Source organism: Apus apus, chromosome 5 (genome assembly GCF_020740795.1).
Source record: "Apus apus isolate bApuApu2 chromosome 5, bApuApu2.pri.cur, whole genome shotgun sequence".
Lineage (NCBI taxonomy): Eukaryota > Metazoa > Chordata > Aves > Apodiformes > Apodidae > Apus > Apus apus.
The window spans coordinates 3,921,809-3,944,675 of record NC_067286.1 but is presented as its reverse complement, the minus strand read 5'-3'; the positions used below and the strand labels follow the sequence as shown (position 1 = coordinate 3,944,675).

The 22,867-nt window shown below is 40.8% G+C and overlaps 1 protein-coding gene across 3 annotated transcripts in view; it reads right to left on the bottom strand.

Moving 5' to 3' along the window:
• NAV2 (neuron navigator 2) overlaps positions 1-22,867 on the bottom strand; it is a 222,954-nt gene that overhangs the window by 50,476 nt on the left and 149,611 nt on the right. For all 3 annotated transcript variants that reach the window (XM_051621396.1, XM_051621397.1, XM_051621398.1), the window contains one exon: positions 2,928-3,066. In XM_051621396.1, coding sequence (XP_051477356.1) covers positions 2,928-3,066 — 139 coding nt within the window. The remainder of the gene's footprint in view (positions 1-2,927; positions 3,067-22,867) is intronic.

Below are 22,867 nucleotides of genomic sequence, written 5' to 3'. Positions count from 1 at the left end.
TTTTGTACGGCTGCAAGGTTTGGGGATGGTTACCTTTCTCTTTATGACCACCTGTAGGTATGCAATAATTTCACAGTGTGACTGTTTCTATTTCCTGTGTTTCTCTAAAATCATCATTTCATGCAAATATCTCCTAAGTTTACAGGTCTTGGAAGAGAGCTCAGGCAAGAAGCAACAATTGACTTACGAAACCACCTGAACATCACCCCTCACGTGCTCTCATCACTATCTTGCTTCAAGTACCTTGTCTGGAATTGTGTGTTTATACTGCTAATGTTGAGGAGCAAAAAATACACTTATTGGCTAGTAAAGGGCTTATTCTAATTTTGGTTGTCTATGAAATATTCCTGTACCTTCCATTTCCCCTCCTTTCCACCTATAAGGCTAGTACAGCTGCAACTGAGAGACTGGCATGACATGACATCCTCTATCTTTGCTTTCTTCCATTTCATTCCACTACTACACCCACAGCCAAAGTTTTTCCATAGCCTTTGAAATCCTGCACACCTCCCCTTGAAGCCCTCTGGCCAGAGATGTTTCTATTTAATGGTAAACACTGAGAACAGCACAGAAACATGACTAAGGAATCAAAACCAAAACATGGTGAAACCTGGCTTGGGGATCGCAGCTGAAACTCCACCCGCCTCCAAGGCCCAGAGTGGGTGAAAGTGGGAATATTGTTTACTGGAGGTCATGGCAAGACACAGCGAGCATGAGGTGGGAGCCACACCTGCCATCTGCTTCTCAAAGCTAGAGAAACTACAGCTTCTGGAGCACAGGGTACTCAGCACCTCTGAAAACCAATTTCTCAGCAGGGATTTTTTTCCTGCTGCAAACGTGTCTCTTCCTTTGCAGAGAGGTAACTGCGTAAGTTCCTGATTTTATTGGCAGACACTGACATGCTAGGGCTCTCTCCCTTTGATGTTGCTGAATTATTTGTCTGGACTCCCCATTGCACATGTATTAGCTTCAAGCTCCCTCTTTAATTACCTGAAATCCATCTGCTGTACCCCCTCAAAAAAGATACGGCAGAATCACAGCAGCTTAAAAGTTAAGTGCTACTGTTTAGGCAAACCAAAGCAGTGGATACTTTGAGAAGAAAAGTCCACATCCCCTGCAGATGTCTGCCAGTCCTTTGTGGTTCACCAGGCAAGGGAAGGTAAACCTGGCACAGGCCATCATACAGTACTCCAGGTAAGAGAGAACAGGCATATATGCAGCATTTGCTGTTTTGTGAGCTGTGAGAACTGGCTTGGGAAGCAAAAAATCAACAAGTTACACATGGTTCCGTGACTCCCAACTATCTTCATTACTTTTGTTGACAAGGTTAGGATATTCTGTTCAAATTAAAGCAAAGTATTTCATGGATAGTAATTTGCAGATAACAGTAATACCCAGAATAAATATTGTCAGCCATGAAAACTGAGGAGAGAAGCAGGTCAGAGACACATATAAAAGAACTGCAAACACAACTTGTATGTCTTAGCTCCCAGCTTCCTCTTCTAATGACCTTGTTCTACTGTCTGTACAAGCTTCAGATGCTTTTCTGCTGGTGTAAGTCTGCACTCTCTTGGGTACTGCAGGAGTTGTGGGGGAGGAAGAGGAGTTCATCAACACAGATTTTGATCTCTCAGAGGTGCTTCCAAGAATCTGATCCATCAAAAGATAGTAGTCAATCGAGTTTCTATATTTTTTCCTCAGGTTAATGTTTAGCCACATCTCCCTTTTTCTTCCTGTTTTTCCAACAGTATTACAATGCTGAGGCAGCAACAAGTGTCAAAGAAGTACTTCTAGTTGTCTGTGTTACTCAGTTACATACTGCAAAACACCCTTCATAGATCTTAACTCCTCTCAACTTGTACAGGACTTGTACTAGCAGTTTTGAGCACACATGCAATTGCTGATACACAACCAGGGGCTAACTGGAAATCTTTAATGTAGGCTCAAACATGCACCTCGTGGCAAGGGAACAAAGAGTAATATATGCTTGCACCACAGTCCTGTAGGCAGAGCAACACTTCACAGCAACCACACATCTACATTAAAACTGATATTAAAACCAGATTGAAGGTCCAGTCATGTAAAGGACTGGAGAATAATTAAAGAGGGAAGAATCAGGAGGAGAAGGTCATACCTACATCCCTTTCCTCTACCTGCTGCAATGCCAAGTCTCTGCATCTCTGCTGCTTTGACACAACTGCTGAATCCCTCAGGTAGGTGGGTATACAAAGACCAAAGCTTAGTCCTGCACTTTTCCAAACAAATTCTATACATTTTTGGGAAGAAAAGAGCAGTTTATATTACTGCAAATCTCCGTACATGAACTCTGTGGTGAGTGAAAAACTTGGATGTCTTCAGTTGTTTTGCCCTCTTTGGATGTGTGGTATCTGAGCACAAAATATACACATAGGCTGTCGACAGATGTAAAATTTACCCTCCTGTGAAATGCTGCCAAGACTAGAAAGCCTGCAGTAACACACAGCCCTGGAAGCTTAAAAGAATCTATTTCACTTGCTTAGCATGCTCACATTTCCGATGGACGTGTAAACTTTCATGTTGACCTAATTCAATTCTATTCTTTAAGAAAAAAGCATCATACTCTCTCTAGAGCTAAAAAAAATATATTAAAAAAAAAATCATCTACTGATGCATGTTTCCTGTACAGCAGTGCTGTTGCTGCTTGGGAGGCAGAAGCCATTTGTTGCCACAGCACCACAGCAAAGATGCCACAGATTCAATGCATAGAGGAAATATTCATACATGCCACGTATGATAAGGTTGTTACTATTGCCTGACATTGCCTTTTGAGTGATGCCACCTGTACTGAAGGCTGGCTGTGTGGTCAAGTTCATCCAACTTAAAACAATTGTACCTGCTGCAGAGAAAATAATAAATACCAATGTTACTTGTGAAAGCAGAAATCTTACCTGTGCGTCTAAGTTTTTGCGGGAGGAGGCAGGTGTGTTGGCGTAGGAGCTGATAGAGGAGCTAGTGTTAATATCATCAGTACTGAGGTTATCTATGGTGTCACTGATCCCACTGCTGACAGAGCTGCTGTCATCCCAGCTGGAGAAGAAAGCACAACAAAGGTAGAAAACAAGGGTCAAAAGACAAAACATCATTCAAAAAGAAAAGTATTCTTTCTACAAGCCTTACCCTACTTGTGACTGCCAAATGGAAAGGGTCTGCTCATTCTCCTGCCTTATCTTCTCTGCACTTCAAGTCTGAATTCACACATGGTTGCCACAAAGCCTGATGTATACCATCATTAAACCAGTAGCATCAACGATGTAACTCCTGCTGACTCAACTGGAAGTCTGCATGAGCAAACAAACCTTACAGTGACCCTGGAAATTGGTGCCTTTTCAGTGACCCTGAAATTGGTCCCAGAGCAGGGGAAGGTGGTGGTGGCAAGAAGGCATCTCCAGGTAGGCATAGAACTGACTTGCTGAGCCATAATGCAGAGATGATACTTGAATTCACAGGAAAAAAACTCATCCTGAAGCAATCTTTTGTATCTGGTTGTTACACTGACCTGGGCAACAATCTGGAACTATCACCAACAGCATCACAAGCATCAGGAATTTTTAATCATTGAAAGTTTAGTTGTTCAGATGGTACATAACCCTCCTGAGCTGTACCACGTCCTTTTTAAGGAGGTCTATTAGCATCTATTCAGAACTACCTTATTCCAGTGAGTGACATCTTCAATATTTTCTAGTAAATGAGAAACATGTAACTGGAAGCTCAGGATATGAAAAGCACCAAAAAAACCCCACCCAACCCTGAAGCAGTCTGAGTGTCAGGACAGAATCCAAGAGATCTAGAAGTCAAGCCAGATGCTCAACCCCTAAAATGCCCTTAAAAATAAGCTGTTTAAGGAAGAGATTTATAAACTTAAAAGCACTCCATCTCCAAGAACAAAGAAGCTGGGATTGGAACACTGTCCCACCAGTAGCTCTGCAGAGACATTTCAGCCCACTGAGGGATAACTACTGCTGGAAATGCATAAATACATATTCCATAGATCATTTGCAAAATCTAGTGGTAAAAGCTCATCTCCTGGCAGATCTCTAGCTATTTATCACCACAGCCTAATATTTTGGGTCTTGCCATACTGCATTTCTGTCTGCTTTGCAAACTCGGAACAAAGTAATCGCAGTGAGTTTTCTGACTGCAGGGTGGAAGCCATTCACCAATCAATAGACTGGATATTTAATATATGCGTTTAAAATTGAATTGCATGTTAATTAATTGAACTATATAAGCAATGTAGGTCTGGTTTCTTGAATTTTATTCGTAGCTTCACTATTGATTCACTGTATAGCCTTACTACTACATAACCTTCTGCAACTTTGAAGTGAAAAGCATTACATTTTTCTCCATGTCACAGAACTGGAAGGGTTTTAACGATGCTTTAATAATTTCTAACTGCTTTTTGCTTACTTGGGAATATTTTGTTCACCCATATCTATGTATGGCCTTTGAGGAAATTGAGGACAGCTTAACCAGCAGCACAATTTGCTGAACCACAGGAACAGCAGTGGCCACAGGGACACGCTCCTCTGCGTGCCTGCAGAGAGGGTTATTGCTCGCAGCTGCTCTTTGCTACTGCTTTGTTCCCAGTTATGGTCCCCATCAATCTGCCAGCACCCTCCTTTGTGCCAGTTCTCCCTGTATCACTGCAGACAAGGCCAGCTGGGAAGCTCAGATCAACGGTTTCAGCAAGTCAGATTAATTTTGCCTTCAGGAAATTTGGGAGTGCTCAGCCACACTGCTCTGCTGGCAGAAGACAGGGATGGGCAGGGCCAGGAGCTGGCACCAACCAGTGACCCCTGCTGCAGGCTCCTCTCCATGGAGCCTTGAGGTGGCCCTTCATTTGGTGTCCTTCAATTTGCAAAAAACAACACTCCTGCCAGTTCTGGCTGAATTCCAGGAGTGTCCCAGTTCCAGACAAGGCCCTGGCTCTGCAGAAAGATTTTCCAAACACTAATTGTTAAATCCCCAGACACTTCAGCTCTCTTGATGGGAAAGAATCGCCGTGGTCTGTGGTGTTGGTGATGCTACAATTTAAAGCAAAGATTATTTTTTTTCCTAGATTTGCCTTCACCTGTAAAATTTTAAAGAGAAATCCACTGTAGTGCAAAATAGAAATATATGTTAAAATAAAACTCCATACATAATTTGAGACCTGTTGAGTCTGAGAAAGCCAGCCAGATTCTACACTACAGTTTCATTTGCTATTTTCCAAAATCATCCTCACTATAACTGAATGAATTATGTGCTGACCACACAAAGAAATCCAAGGAATGTAAAGGGGAGTGGGGGGGGGGGAAAAATAATCATATTTTCCTTCCTAGCCCCCTCACCCATCCCACCCCCCAGGGACTAGAATGGAAAATTGAAAACTTAGAAAAGAACTGAAAGACTTCTTAGAATAACCTTTTTTTTTTTTTTTTTAAGAGCAGGCAATTAAATATTATAACACAACATATTGAAAGTTACAGTATATTACTTGCAAATTTCAGTTTTTAACAATAGGCCCTACAGCTGATATTTAGTTCTATTTCAAAACCTCTAACACCAAGCAATTATAATTCCCAGATTTTACCAGTCTATAAGTAAGGTTACAAAACAGTTATTCAAATAACTGCATACAGGAATCCGTTCCTCATTTTCCAGAGTTTTGTGTAGCAACTAACATATTTTCTATTTCTGAACCTATAGTGAAATTCTAATAACAGTATCAGCAATGCCAATGTTTCCCATATTCAACAGTTTGATTTCCTTCTCATGGAGATGTGGCAATGGCAAAAAAAACCAAACCCAAACAAAAAAAATCTGTGTGACTTTTAGCTTCATCTTGAGTTTACAGAAACACTACATTTCCAACCATTTGTCAGTCTTAAACTATCACAGGCCCCAGTTCATCAGCATCTAAAGAATGTGTCTAATGTTAATCATAAGTAGTTTTACTGGCAGCAACCAGTCCTGTTGACTTTAGTTGGGCAATCTAAGGCATTATGGAAATATTTAAGTGCCCTTCTGAACTGGGACATGTGCCTAAGGACAAAGGTAGAAACATGCACCCGAATACATTGATGGTTGTGGCTTCCCCTTAAGTATATACAGGCTTTAAGTCTTTCATGTTATGATGGAAACTATGAACTACTTCAGCTCTGTATGTTCAAGTTTACTGAATTAAAACAGATTAGCCATTCTGAGGTCCAAAGATAGATGTCTATCATTTGGGCTGCCAGAAGCCAGACAGCACAGCTCCTGCAGGCATGCTGATGAGACCCTGCCGATGTAGCCTTGTGCCGCTGCTCTGGCAAGGGAAGATGCTGTGTCAGCTAAAACCAGGCAGCTCAGCTTTAGGTTTATTGAAAAAACTCACTTCGGCAGGGGGTGGGAGGGGTCAGTCTCTAGCTAGAACAATAGGATGTAAGAGAAAAAACAACATCTTAAGAAATGTAAAATAATTTTAGAAATCTACACAAACAATTCTTGGTGCTGTCCTTTGGAGTAACATTAGAGACGGTTTTAACGCGAGACGGGCGTAGAATTCTACGAACTCCAAAAATTAAGGTGCCAATGCAAGCAACTTTATGAGCATACAACATACACTGCTAGGAAGTAATGCAATTAAAACACATACACTCTTTAACCAGCTGTCAGTGATTCATTACACTAAAAGCTCTTTCCCCCAAGCAGCCCATTACACCCTATTTGGAGTAACATCCAGCAGGATAGGACACGCTCCACGTCTGCACACGGGTGAAGACTGCAGCATCTGGAAGGGACAGCATCAGTTAACAAACTGAGGCATCCCCTTGTCATATTGCTCTTGAAACAATCCCAAGCCCTCCACATAAATTAGTTCACTTTTACCTTGCTCCAGTGCCTTGATGGTTGAAGTCAAAAGCAGGGAAGCAGAATGGGGAATCTAACAGCCCTCCTAATTACTGTGTTCTTGGCTCCCAGAGCCACGATAACATCTTTGTAATTTAGCTGGTGCAATTAATACTTTCTGATGTCAGCAAAAGTCTACTCAACCATAACCTGAAATGTTTGGGCTTCCCTTTCTCTACTTGATCAATCACCTGAAACTTCACTTTGGTTACTGAAAAATAAAAATTAAAAAAATAAAATAAAATCTTAAAACTGTATTATGTAGGAAAACGATACCACCTCCCACTTTAAAACCATCAACACCATCACAAAAAAACTCACACAAAGTTGTCTTCTGCTCTCTCTGAAATCAAGCACCTTTCTCTCAATCTCCTCACCAAACACTGCGACTAGAGACTGCCCAGGTAGAGCATCAGGTCAGCCACTAAAAGCTGCTTTTTGAAACAGGTTTGCAAAGCCCCGTTAGGCTCAGACTTGTACTTTTCCACAGTCTATCAGCACTTTTGCATCTTGCATAATCTCTTGGCTCTTCTTTGTCAACTTGGACCATCCCCGTGATGCCCATGACAGCCCCCCCTCACTGGAAATCTTTCCTCTTTCCAAGTCCAAAGCAAAGGAGTCGTTAAACTACTACTAAATAAAGCTACTGTTAAAGGTTGAAAACGGGCTCCGGGTGGGTGTGGATTTTGACTTTGCTGGATCTTCAGTCAAAACCAAAATTACAATGAGCTGCTGAAAAATACATTTGTCCAAGACAGGGCCTTGGGGCTCTACAATATTTCAAGTGGAAACATGGTAATTATCCTCTTCTACCTAAAAATTTAACTGTTTATGACTTGATAGGAGGAAAAAAAACCAAAAGTCAAAGTGTAAAATGATTGAAATTTCACAGCATCTTCAAATAATTAGAAGGAAAAATAAGAAAGCCAGGAAAATGTAAACATGGTATAAACAAGATAGTAAATACTGCAGTTTCCACTGTTTTCTTCTGGGATTTCCTACGATACTGACATCATTGTGTCTAAAATCCAAAAACCATCCATCCTTGCATGGTTTTCCTTTCAAAATGCTATGAAAGGTGACAAACCTTTGCAAAAGAATGGATGGAAAACCTGCTTCAAGAGAAGCGAATTTAATTAATGTCTTTTACATGGTTATTAGTCAACCACCTTCTCCACGTTTTCAGTTACTCTCTTCTTATTACATCTCATTACAGCTCTTTTAAAACAAGCCACTTTGTTTCTAACCCAAGGTGGAGCCCAGGGACACAACTGTTACCTTGAAATACTTTGTAACCAGACCACGAAAAGTGAAAAGTAAACCAGGCAAAAGGAACAGAGACCATTTCCCGCTGTTCCTTCTGGAGCAGAATCTAATCCTATTAACGACTTTTTTTTTTATTATTATTATTATTTTTTTATTTTTTATTTTTTGGTGCAGAGTTAAACTGCTCAAAGTGTGCTGTGAGCTATTCAGACCGTTTTCAAGTCTAGTGACTACTCGGTTTCCAGCCAACAAGCTGAAACGCAGCTCTCCAGTCAAGCTCTGTTTAGAACTCACCCAAGATAACGTTTCAGGATTTACATTTCAAAATACCTATTTCTAAAAGAGAAAAGCTCACAGAGGAAAAGCATCAACTAGTGTCAGAAAAAAAAAAAAAAAAAGTTTGGGTAAGAAAAGATCTGTGTAAGGTAGAAAGCTGCACATTTATCCTTTTTATATATATCAGTGCTAGTAACCTTATGAAAATTACACTGGATTTTATTTTGTCGGTTAAAATATGACCAGGAACTTGACCAAGCCATTGTCAAACTTCAAGTGAACACAGCTGAGCATACACACATAGAAGCTGCTAAACCCAGTTAATCTTTTGGGGAGTTTCCCATTTGAAACACCTTCATGCTTCATGAAAGCCATCGGACTTTCTCTGAAACTCATCACTCCTGCTCCAAAGCAAAAATTCCAAGGGCACCTTCTTAATCTCCACACATTTATCTCAACGACCCTTCAGTCATTCACTGTCTGGAGTCGTTAAATGCAGCAGGCAGCACAACTGTATTCAGCTGTAAAATACATGACTGGTGGAACTTGTTTTTTTGGCCACGTTCACAACAATGGTTCCTCTAGCACTGCACAGCCTGAGGGAAAAGTGAGAAACCAGGGCAAGGCACTGCCTTTGACCCAGGTGCTGGAGGAACACAAACTCCTAGCTAGGTCTGAAAAATTTAGTTTACAAAACTCTAACCAGCTCCCAACCCTTTTTTCCTGGACTCATGACCAATGTATCCCTCATTTACTGCTGTGGCTGAGGACTTGGTGTTTATAAAGCAGGTCGTAGAGCAGTCTACAGTGGGTGCAGAGAGCCCCTCTTTGGCCAGGGACACCCTCACCTACTGGCTGTGAAGGCCATGGGATTGATACACATCCCTGATCTCTTCTGTGCAGTTCCAGTGACTCCAAATGATTTGCAATAGTGAAGGCTGGGAAGAAAAGTCAGTATCTTCATAGGACAATAAGATCAGTGCTAAATTTTAGTTGCTATCAGGTAAAAAACATGTTTTGTCTGTTATGACTTAGCTCCCCGAGACAGCAAGAAGTGCTGAGAAAAGGCTTTTGATCAAAGTCAAATACCTTAGTTTATGTACAAAGCCTCTGGTGCTCTCCAGAAAATAAATCCCAGCGAGGTGTACAGCCTGCAGGCGACAGCAATGGCCTGAACAAAAACCAGGGAGGCCAAGCCAAACCTGCTGGCATTGCTTCCATGGGTGGTCCCAGAGGAAACAGGGAAGAGTTCCCTGGTAAAGCTCTAGGTGTGGATCACCACAGCATTATGCCTTCTACTCCCTCCTGGCCATGCCTCAGCCCAAACACCTCCCTCCTCCAGGCAGGTGGAGAAGGTGCCCTGCCCAGGGGATGGAGAGTTTGGATCACCAAACACCAGATTGTGCCTGCTTCTTTCTCCTGCCTTGCTTAACAGTTTATACTTTCTTCTGTCCCAAAAGCAGGCACCTTTGGGACCACATCACCACCTTGTACAAAGGCACTATTTAAGTTACAACTCAAACAGGCCGGCATTCACTGAAAGCTCTGTTCGTGACCTCTGTTCTCCCACCTGCACATCCCCCAGCACTGGGCCGGGCTGGTGGAGCTCAGCAGCAGCAGTCACTGGGACCTGGCAGCCTGCTTCACCAAGTATCCAAAACACAAGAAAACCGGGCTTACACACCAAGAAGAAAACGAATAGATGAGCTAAATTCTTACAGGACTGATGTAACTAAAACGTGGAAGGAAAGGAATGAAGGGAAGTATGGAAACAAAAATATGCAAGAGGCATTTAAATTCCCTGCTGACGAGTGAGCTTTCTAAAGGTCAGACCCACCTGCTCCTGTGGCCACTTGTCCCCCAGCACAAAAGGCCAGCTGGGAGCACGGGGCAGGCTCACCCAGGGAAAGGTGACTCCTCAACACACCCACAAAGCCAAAATCTCCAGCAGCTGGCAGGTAAAATATGGCTCCCTCGCTTCCCACTCTAGTTTTAATCCCTCCTGACACCCTTAACTCCACTAATGCAAATCTTTTAAGGTCTGAAGGCTGCAATTCCAAGCAAGAAACACGCAGGCACCAAGTGAAGAAGTGATATATATTCATGAAGACTTGAAGCAATTAACAGTCACTGCTGAAGTTCTTCCTCATTCAGAATTCACTGTAAAGCTTCCACATAAATTGATCAAGGCAAAAACCTGTGCACAGCGAAACAGATTTCACACATGGGAACTGCTCCCCTCTCACAGCAGTATCAGCTGCAGCTCAGCACATGGAGACAAAAAAAAAAAATGCTCATGCTTGCACCCACTTCTCCCAGCAGGGAAAAGAAAAAAAAAAAAAGGAGAAAACCACCACATTTGTCTTTCTGAAGGCATTACAGCCTGCTGATGTATGTCTTAAAATAAAGCTGAACTTGGCAATAAAAGGTGTTAATTAGATCACAGGGCAGAGCACTGTCCCTCAGGAAGCTAAATCACTGAAAAACAATGGCCATTATCACAGCAGTGATTTATAAGACAGATAGACACGTAATCAAGTGAACTACTTCATTCTTTGTAATACGGAGATGTGTGAAAGCAGGTTTTTTCCTAGCAGAACTGCACCACAGTGCCAATGAATCCCGGTTTATGCCAGCCTTTAAAATTAGGTTTATTTGAAAGAAACTGTAAAAAGGAAAAAGATCTTCTAACCTTGCTCAGACAACCCAGGAAGCCGGCAGAAATTTGCACAGGAGTGCGATCGAGAACTGCATATTATGTGCTAAAAAGCAAGTGCAGTCGGGGCTGTGATATAGCCTGAAAGAGCCTCACACCCGCCTTTGTTTCCCTGCAGAGTGAGCTCATTCCCACAGAGGTTCCTCCTTTGCACAGAAAGCAAATTTCCACTGCTAAAATACAACAAAGCCCCACAGTTTTCAGAGGCTAAAAGCCTGTAACGCCGGTGGAAAGAGCCGGTTGGATCGCAACACGAGACGCTACTAGTTAGTCCATAAACCTCACAGAATCCCGACGAAAATCCGGAAAAAAACAAACCCAGGAATAGCTGTCAGTCCTCACACGGGGCATTTCCTATCCTGTTATTCAAATATTTTTAATCTACTGAAAATATATTGATTTCATGTAGCATAGAACGGTTCCAATGAAATAAAGTGCAGGGAGAAAACTTCTCAGATTTACTCCATCATCTAATGTGTCTCGATTGCTGCCAGCGTTGAAAAAGCTAAACCTGCTTACACAAAGGTGCAGTACAACACACTTGCACGCTTCCAAAACTGCAGAAAAATCTCTTACCTTGCAATATTCCCAGGCCAAAGCACTTCTCCACCTTGTTGCCCATGAAGAATTCCAGCAAAGGGGTTTAGATTTATTTTGCAGGTTGATACCTTCATTAGGCTACCATCCAACACCCCCCTAAATAAAACAGCTTGCAACTCGACTGTCTAGGAAAAAACTTGGGGGGGGGGGGGGGGGGGAAAAAAGGTTGGAGCAAGGTTGTCTTCCAACAGAGCCCTCACCATTCAGCAGCTCTGAAAGACACTGGAAACTACAGCCTAGCTAGAAGGTGATCATCAGAAACTTCCCCTAGAAAGAAATCTGATCCCTCAACAAAATTAACCTCTGAAGTGCTGAAAAAGTGAGAGGTCAAGACTTTCTGCTGGGACTAGGTCATCTGTGCGGAGCTGTAACCTGATGGCAGCAGAGAGGCAGACTGGGCGCCTCCAGAGCACATACCAGATCGGATGAAGCAAAAGCTCATGTCAGCAACCCTGTACTTGAAGGTACTAAATGACATTATTTGATCTCAGCTAAAAGCCCACAGTCTCTAAAAGCGTATTTCCTACTCTGCTTTTACAGACGGATTAAACATCACTGCTGAAACAACTGCAGGTTTATGAGAATGTAGCAGGAAATATATCCCATTGATGTTTTAACATAAACTATTTGGAATACTGGTAAAATACAAAATGCTTCTTTGGGGGGAGGATGGGATAGAAAAACATTTTCAATACAACTGGTACTGAAAATACCAATTTTATTCACTGGTATCTTCAATAAAGACCTTGTGAAACTGACCAAGATACGTGAAATTTCTCTGAGTAGAGATTAAACACACTAATCCTTACTTACAGTTGTAAAGCAAGGGGTTTATTACTCCCCTTTATTTCAAGTAGAATAGAGAAGGGTGTTTATACATATTAGTTGATGAAAATTTATGGTTGTTAGCATTTAAAACTCTTATTTTTGCCTATTATAAATACTTTCTGACAGGATTCTTCCCAGATCTCTGCATTCTGCTGTACACATGGGATTTTTTTAATTCTAATATGGGAAATGACAGCAGCTCTGTTTTCCATGAGTTGTAGTGCTCAGAGGCAGTAATTATCCTCATGCTAGATGCTGCAGGAACAGAACTTGTAAACAGCAGAAAACCTGCAAGACAGTAAGAACTGGAAAGTTGGTCCCTGATAGCACATGTAGACTCATCATTCCTGGAGTCTCCTGCATGTGAATGGGCTCAGTGCAGGGGGGAGCACCTTCAGGCATACAGCAGGAAACAACACACACACCCTCCAGAAACAAAGTAGAAATACAAGAGGAATGGTAATAACAGCACAGATTATGCAAAATAAATTTTTCACTATGAGGGTGGTGAAACATTGGAACAGGTTGCCCAGAGAGGTGGTGTATGCCCCCATCCCTGGAAACGTTCAAGTTCAGGTTGGGGCTCTGAGTAACCTGATCTAGTTGAAGATATTCCTGCTCACTGTAGGGGGTGAGACTAGATGACCTTTAAAGGTCCCTTCCAACCCAACCGATTCTATGATTCTAAACCATGGTGGTGTAGGGTAACTGTCAGTAGCTGGGCATGGAATGCAGCATTAGAGCTTGGAGTAGATTACTATTCTGAGAGGTCAGGGAGCTCACGGGTGGATCAAAGAACCAAGGGACTTGTTCAAGGTCACTGGGAGCAGAACAAGGCCACTGGGATAAAGGCTACAAGTAGATGTGTGAAGAGACAGGAGACAAGGAACTGGAATAGGGAAACTGCGCCTAGGAGTGAGATCTGGGAAGGTGGTCTGGAAGGTGGTCTGAGGCTGAAAGGAGACATCTACCACATGTAAAGCAAGGGTGAGGAGGTAAGATGAACTTAACAAACAGGCAGAAGCCATGGAATTGAGCTGCAAAACGGAGAAAACAAATTAGGAAAAAAGAAAGCCTGAGCTCATGAAATTAAGAGCATATTTCAGTAATATGTACAAGGAGAAGGGATTAAATTCAATATAGGACCTATAGTTTTTATCCTATTTTGTTATTTAAATGGGGACACACACAAAAAACACTGATATTTGCTGTAATTTATAGTTATCAGCATTGACCAATACACTGACTTCCAGCCAAATGGGAATAACAAGTCCTTTCCCATTATTACAGGAAGATGTGTTCACTAAGCAAGAAACTACATTTCTAATCCAACCTGGGTAGAGTTCTACTGATGAGGGATTGCTCCATGAAAAGGAGATGGGCACCTTTTAGGTGGAGGAAGTGGAGAAGACAATACCACCTGTCCTTTTAGCCTCACCTCAAGAAAACCATCAACCATTCTGCCCAAAAACAAAGAGAAGAGAAGGAACGAATAGTCAGAAGTCAAACACACTCGTATTTATTAACTCTGTTCAGCTTGGGTAGCCTGTCTTAAAGAAAATGTATCTTTTAGCACAACACTTGGTTTTGGTTGAAAGAGTTAAAATGCAAGTATTCAAAAGGTTGTAAAATAAAGACTTTGTGGAGATACTCTGCTGCCAAAACCTTCAAATAAATGAGTCTCAGTCTGAGCTTGCCTTTCTACACTGGAGTCTGTATTTTAGTGGCCACGGTGTTACTATAGCAACAGAGAGGACTGGTAATTTAGAGGCTGGTGGATTTGACAACTTGCAATTTAGAACAATACTGCTAATAAAAGCAGCTTGGGAAAAGCATCATTTAACACAAATGTTTGTGTTTCAAAATGAAAAATGTTGATTTAATTATTTTTTACTTTTTTTTTTTTTCCCCCCTTGTTATTTTTGCAGCTGGACAATTATCTACATTAAGTTAGCCTGCTGGTGAATAAAAGATAGAAACGTGACTCTTCTGGTTTTTGGTATGTCTGCACCCTAGAGTGCAGTCAACCCACCCTCTATGCAATGCATATGTCTATAAATGTAAAGCTGCAGATGTCATTATCTTTGTTGAAGGTTAGACAAGAATCACGTAGCTTTTTAAAACAGAAGTATGTATTACCCATACTGACAGGAAGGGTAATAATACTCATGAAGTATTATTAATCCTTACTTGCCTCTGCCGAGTTTAACTGGTATCCTTTGGCAACAAATCTTGTAAACTGCTCCCCATTCATTATTTTAATAACAGAACAGTTACTAGAGATAACTCTAGTTATCTCTACAGATACTTAAAAGAATCAAAACTGGAATAGCAAAACTTTCTTCTCATCTTTGGCATCCTTCCCATCTTCAGCAAAACAGATCCCACAAATGAGATGTTTCTTAATTATCTCCTCAGAGAGTTGTATAGGAAATTGGTGACTGATCTTGGCTAATGGCAAATAAGAATAGCTAGAAATATTCTAATTCCCAAAAGAATCAAATCTGAAACTGTAATCTAAGAAGGTGAATACATAAATAAATATAAATATCCCATTTGTTGACTCACCAGCTCCAAATAAACCCAAAATCTCAAGATCAGGTACAACACTATTGTCTTTACACCAATCTCCAGCCCCGTTATGGTCCCTTTTCCTGGCAGCATTTACAGTGCAAAGGAGGAGGGATTTTGCAACATAATACCCGTAACACTCAATACAGAGGCATATATCCAGATGAATTTTACATGTAGCAATAATCATAGTTTTATGGGTCAGGAAGTTCAGAAGATTAGTGTGTTATGGCTGCAGTTTATAAAAGAGTTTGTGTTAGAAGCTTCACATAGCAATCGGGTGAGATAAGCTGTGAACAGCTTTACATTAAGTTCTTTTATGGTAGTTAAAGTTGAGAAGTAAAGAGACCCCAGGTATTAATTTACCTAAAGAACAGCTGCTTAGAAAAGGCTGCAAAGTGCCCTCAGTGTAATAAAATCATTGCACCTCCAATTGCTTGTTCTTTCTCCCCACACTCCTGTGCTACCCCCATTAACCTTAGTAAGAATTGTGCTCATGGTCTGAACTGAGCTAAAACTGTACACAGCAAAAACAGACTTATCAAAGAAATGCGTGGTCTGATTCTTATTTGAAAAGGCCCAAACCCATAATTACAGGCTTGTATTCTAGGTTAAAGCAGCACGAGTCTCACTGCATTTCAAACTCTCCTTTAGAGAACAACAAAATGCCTGAAAACTGGGGGGTTTACTGCAATATGCTAATTTCCTTTACATTTTTTCCTCATTAGCTAAGATACACCATTGAGGAGCTTATAAAATGCCTGTATTTGATGCCTGCAATGATTATAAAAGTAATGCAAGCAGCACAGACTGGAAAGACATTGTGCTTCACAGTCTCTAACCTGATTTATAATGTGTGGTTTGAAGCGTCTGCCACATTTCACCTTGGAAGAGACTCCATTACAACTGGGTAAACTCATGTCTTAAAATAATCATAACATTACCTTTTTAAGCCTTTTTTCCCCTCCCTTTCTTTTCTTTTGAAGAACAGTAAGATTATTTAAATGAGAAAAAATATATTTGTAAAGCCAAAACATTCCAAACAGACCTAAACATGCTTTTGAACACACTTCCCTGGCTTTAACTTGAGCACAATCAACAAAAATACACATTTTCAAAGTACTTTTATTGATGAAATATATGAGGAAATAAAAGCAAGAGCACAGGAACACTTCTGCACCATTACAACTATTATGCATCACACTGTAGGGCTACAATTCTACGTCTCAACCTAAACAACCTAAATTTTGTACGAAGGCAAATTTTTCAAAAAGCCCAACTTGTACTCATATGTAATTGTCAGTCCCAGGAAGGTTTTTCTAGATAAATCCAGAGCAACACTCGAAGCAACATAAACTAACAATAAGATAAAATGGTAGCAAAGAGACCCTAGATACTGCAACCCTGTGAACTTGTGGCTTTTCATGATGGTTCCAAAGGGAGCTTGTGAGCCAGAAGAAGTGGGTACAGAAAAATGAAGATCCAATTTTTAATTCCCCTCATTCTTCTAACTGAAAGAGGCACCAAGTTTGCAGAGTGATGAGGGACATACGCTATGAAATACTCTTCTTCACGTTCTTAAACCTTGAGGGTAAGAGTCCTGTCTTGCTTTAGAGAGATTCCTGAGAGCAGACAGTTCTATTATGGTGTTACTCTCTGGATTTATTTATTTTAGAAGTGAACACATGAAGTGTAGAATACTTTAGGATTCTGTTAACATTACTCATATAGGTAGTATCAGAAAAAAAGTAAAAAGGAACCATCAATGTGTGCTACTGCATGGGTACCTATACAGAAGGATTTTTCTAGTCCCAGTGCCAACTCTCTTGCCACGTAAGGCAACGGTAAAATTTCACTTGACTTGAGGAACAGGGATTTCAACCCTTAAAAGACAGTGCATACACAGAAGAGCCAAACATGGAAAAAGATTAATGATTTGGAATAAGAATAATGATTATTGCATGGATAATGCGTCAGGAAAATAGCCCAAGTCAGACTTGGCCTCTAACTCCCAAGAATTTCTTTCCGCTGACCAACTGCTCAAACAAAATCACAGCTTCATCCACCAAGATAACATGCATGCCTGATGGACAAGAAAAGACTATTTATGTAGGTGCAACATAGGATAAAACATTATTTTATAACATTTTCTATTTCCTTAAAAGATTGTCTAAAAAATGCCAGTAGCCTACATGGAGTACTTGTGTTGACACAAGTGTGAGGAGTACTTCTCATCATACCCACTTCAGATGAATAAGCACATCAGAGTGAACAAACACAAACAGCTACTTTCTAGTGACAGTGTAGAAAGGAAAAGGCAGGGAACTGGAGACAATCCAATAAAAACAGGGGATGCTGAGCAGCAAAGCAGCTTGCATGCTATGATCTAAGAAGAATTCCAAATGAATGCTGCATCCAGGGTTTATACTCGGATGGCCAAAACATTTGTCTCTAAATTGAAGGTCACTAACAAGTCTCAAACTCCTTGAGTGATGTTTTCCACGTATTTGCTACATACACAGGTATATGCTTCTGTGTCTATGTTTTCTATGATAATTACTTTGAGCTACAGCAAATAATCAAATCAAACAAAAATATGAGGGCGAATAGCTCATTAGTAAGAACTGTGTATATAAAATGATCTTAAAATGCAATTAGTTATTGTAGTGAAACACAAGAATGAAATATCATTCCCACTGTTTATAATGCAGATTTCTTTGCATCCTTCTTCAAACCATAAAAGTCCTCTTTCCAAAGAACACTGCCAATCACAGATTTTAACACTCACGCCACTGACCAAAGAGAAAAATTCTTTTTTCTTCAATCTAATCCACTGAATAGGATAAGTTTACTTCTATGATTCTGCTTTCTTACAGAATTCCCTTGTCTTCTGTAACCAGGAAGATTTTCAGCTTGATCTCTAACATAAAAGTTATAAAAATAGTGCAGTTGGCATGATTGTTTTCTCAGAACTCTGAAAAAAATGCTTTGGGATGAATATGTGACAGATGTCCAGATGTGATTTACAGTTTGTTTGCTGAGCTTTATAACTTCATTGCTTTGTGAACAAGTTATATAGTAGAGAACAGAAACATCAAAGGTGAAGGAAGCTATACAACTCCCTAACCCAGGAGCAATACTTTTTACAGCCAATGAGGTAGAAAACAGTCCAGAAAGAGATAAAATTTTAATTACAGGTTGTGTTTCAGACAACAAGACTAGGGGACTTCATCAGAGGACACATTCAGGCCCAAGAAGCATATGCCAGGCATAATATCTAGAGAACTCAGATACTTCTGGTTGAATAAGGAGCTCTCCAAAACAGGATGTTTTGAAACACCCTGTAAAATTTGATTCACCCTTCCTCCTCCCCTCCCCCCAACTAAATACTAAAATCATTACTGCTTAATCAATTTCAGTCATTAACCACCTCATGCCATGGGTTGTAAAAGCATTGCTGTCAACTGCACGTGTCTCAGTCGAACCCTGTTCAGTTATGATCAATAGAGTTTGCACATCTTAATTGCTTCAGCCTCCCTCTAATTAGATATATCTCTGCTTTTACAGTTGTTTACTGTTGCTGTGGCTGTTAAAAAGCTAATACATCCCACTAGAAAAGTAAACTCATTTATCCTAATTAAAGTAGAACTATTAAATCAAGCTAGCATCATTATAGCCTGATATTTAGTGTTTGCAAATTCTCTGTATTATTGAGTCCATAAATGTTTGAACCACGTAAACACTTTAACTGAGGAATAAGCAAAGAACAAAAGTGTGAATGCTCAACTTCAACAAAAACTAATTTTCCTTTATTTTGAGAGTCCATCTGCATTTTTCTAATAACACAAAGATATCTGCTTCACCTGTGCAACACAAGGTTGTTCCAAAGATCGTATCTGAGCCAAAAGACTTGCCTCTTTCTCAGATTACCTTGCAAAATCTTTCCACTCCCTTCTGAGCATGCTTTCCCATGTCATTTGCCTTTTTTTTTTTCCACTTTTGCTGGTACTGTTTGTCAAATTGACTAACTTGCCATTCCCAAATTCATAGCAGAGTATTAAAGCAGTACAGAATTTCACACATTTCTCCTCCCACTCTCATCTATGGCTGGTTAAGAAAGCCACCAAGTTTTCTTTAAATGTATTATCTTCCTAACACAAAAGGTAACAAATCAAGCCTCTTACCTACAAGAGCAGCTCTACCTACCTTTGAACAAAAGCCTTTTCTAGCTCTAGATTTTACAGTTTTGTGAATAATACCAGCAACTCTTACAACTCCATTGTATTTTCTCATTCAGAGATATAAATTCTTATTTAAGCAGTAAAAAACCCCCATGCTTGTCAGATAAAACACTGAATTTAAACTAAAATTTGAAAATTGCAGCTGATGAGACTCCAGGAAACTCCTTAATTATGTCATCAACACCTCTGGCAATCACAACTGCCCACCTGAACTTCTGACCTTCACTAAGCCCTAATAAAATCATAGCTGTAGATCACCTGAGAAGACTAATGGTCCTCCAGATGAGAGTATTGCAGCACGCATTTCAACCAGCTGAGGTATCAGCTTTAGGGAATCTTGACTGGGGAAATTTCAGCTGGTAGACTTGCTTTTATCAAAAGGTCAACATTTGAGCTGCAGCATCAGTAAAAGGAAAACTTCTTTTTCATTGAACAAAAATTGTTCACTTAGGGAGAAAACACTCTTACAAATACAGAAAGCCTCCCCTAAGGGTGAAATGTTCTGCTTTTATTCCACCAGAAGGACAAGATGACAGTCAACATGTTGTTTAGACTCTGCAGCTTTACTGTGGTTGCTGGTGCTGAACAGCAAGGCCTTTGCTAGCTCAGAGCTACCTACATCTCTTGTCCTTTCACAGATGCTCAGCAGAAGCTACCTCAGAATAATGGCAGTGACCACGAGGCTACTGGTGAGGGACATCAGGCTTGCTCCTCTGCACAGCAAGGTACTCGGAGCAGAGATGACAACTAGCACACCACTGGGCTAATTCAGGTCATGGTTTCTGTGCCAGGGAGGAAGCTCAACGCAGACACAGGGGGCTACTGAAATTGTGGTGCAGAAGACTGTGGGGTTGGGAAGCAGAGGAGCTGCAAAAGGAAAAGCCAAGTTTAGTGGGTGCATAACTTGAGTGGGAGGGGAACCAGGAGCTGCAGAATAACTTTGCCCATGCTGAGTGAACCTGGATGAGCAGAACCCCTTCCTTCAAAATTATTAAACCCATTAATTTTTCTCTCCTTTTAATTGCTATAGATAATATGATAACTATAAAACCTGCAGAGTTAGCTGCAATGAGATGTGGGAACACCAAGGGCAATACCAACTGAATATTGATGGGTGAGCTATTGCATTTAACAGTTATTTTCTTTTGAAACCAAACTACTAATTCCAAACATCTGTGCTTTATAAGGCCCAGATTATCTGATATCCAGTATTGTTATCTGATACCTGAAAAATTAATCTGGTTATAACTTGTAAATTAAATTCTTACAGTTTCCTAACAGGTAAATATTTCTATTATATACCTTATGAGCAACGCTAAATGTTTAGTCTGGAATGCCAGATAACAGCTCTTAGATCTTTTCCTAAGATACCGTGGGTTTGGTTGGGTTTTTTTTTATTATTATTATTTCACTGTAAGTAATAAGCTGAAAGCAGAGCTGAGTGGTGTCAAAATACTATCAGAAAGAATCAGTCCAGTTGATACAGAATGCTTAGCTACACGGTGTGAGGAAACATGGTTCAGAGATTCCTGAACTGGTGCTGCATCACACTTCACAGATGCACAGCTGATGACACTGCAGCTGGTCTGGATGCAGTGCAGGCTCAGCATGACATAACCTTGGCTGACAGATCATGACATTTTATAGGGCATCCTTCATTCCTACCACTAGGCACTCTCAGCCTATGGGCCGATCTCTGCTTGTCTTATTCATGTAGGTTGGTAGGTCAGAAGGACAAGTGGGAACTTTCAATAAGGGATTGTGAAATGAGAAATGCTTGGCATCCAGCAGATGCATGGGAAAGGAAAGAAGAGAACACAAAGTATGAGAAGCTACCCTTCAGACCCAGCTCACTGAAGTCCAGTCTTCCTAATGCATCAGTAATGCCATGGTCACAAGATACGAAGTGCTGATCTAACACAAACTTGACTCAAATGTGTTCAAAATTTTTCAAGGGATGACTTTGTTTTGGAAGATTTGTGTCAGGTTGGGAAGACTATTGGACCTCTCCCTCAAGCCAGGTCTCACCTGGCCTCCCCAGGTGGCACGAAGTGAGCCTAAAACTACCAAACTTTGTGCTCTGGCATAAAGGCACAGCAACATGCTTGCTGGGGATGACATCTGTCCAACTGACAACACCCAACACTGGTCGCTCAAGTAATTAGCCAACACTGGGTTAATTATTAGCATGCATCATTGCATTATCATGCACCCTTTTGTTTCATTTTATTTTCATTATAATCAGGTGCCCCCGACAGATGTTGTCAGTGCCAAAGGTGACACTAATCCTGGGCTCCTTCCATAAACGTGTCTGGTATGTGTGGTTATCTCCAGGGCATATCTAGCTCCATGTGCTGCTGCTGCTCCTTGTCTCAGCTATTTATTTGCACTCGAAAACTTTGCAATATTCATTAACGTGATGCATCATTTTACAAACAAAAACGCTAAGGACAAACACTAAGATGTGCATTATTGGCTACGTGTACAGTGTAATTAACATGCATATGATCTGCATGCAAATCATGTTACTGAAAATAGCGACTATTAGCATAACAAGTGCTTATTATTTATTGAGATGCGACTGAAGCAGGCATCCTGCTGGGGTCTAACATCCTTCCTTTAAACAGCACCATCTTTCCTTCCATCGTTTACTCATTCTTCTCTCCTCTTGATGATTAACAGCACAGAAAACAGGGAGACTCCCTTCTGTGCCTTTGTTTCACGGGGGAAATTTCGTGTGTTTAATTGCCCTCAAGCATCTGATCCAGTTCAAAGCTCAGCGGAGCCTCTCCTGTGGTGCTGCTACACTCCCCTCCGCCCCCATCGTCACCGACCTGCAGGCTCTCTCCCTGATCCCTTAATATATGCAACTTCACCCACGTTATCTCTAATTCTTAACTGATAACAAGTTAAAAGCAGTTGGGCTTCTTTTTCTCTTAATGAATAAAATGGGAATCAAGTGGGAGAAAACAAAAGCTCAACTGTGCAAAGTCACAAACCTTTTTAAAGTCATGCCACCCTTCTCCTGTCACATTCAGATGAATTCAACCTTTTAATCACTCCGGCCATTAAATGTAACAGAAAAACACCATTTTACTTCTTTTCAGCAGGTCTGAGCAAAGCTCTTCTTGCTGGATCATTTCTGATAACCCTGCCTGCAGAGAGCTCTGCCCCACTGATGCTGGCACTGGTTCCTCCTTCCACTCCCTACCCTTCAAAAGTCCGGAGGTCGCAGTGTCTCTGTAGCACCTTCTAACCTCTCATTTCTCTAAGAGCAAAAACTTGCAAATCGTTCCTTCCCCAGTAATTTCTTCCCCAGTTTTTTTTCTCTGTGGCTACACCCTGTGCCTCAGAGATGGCTGTGTTACAGTAATGAAATAATTAGCAGGGGGAATGATTTCAATTATTTATCATTTTGGCAAAATTGAAATGTTTGACCTGAAGTTTTCCAAGCTGT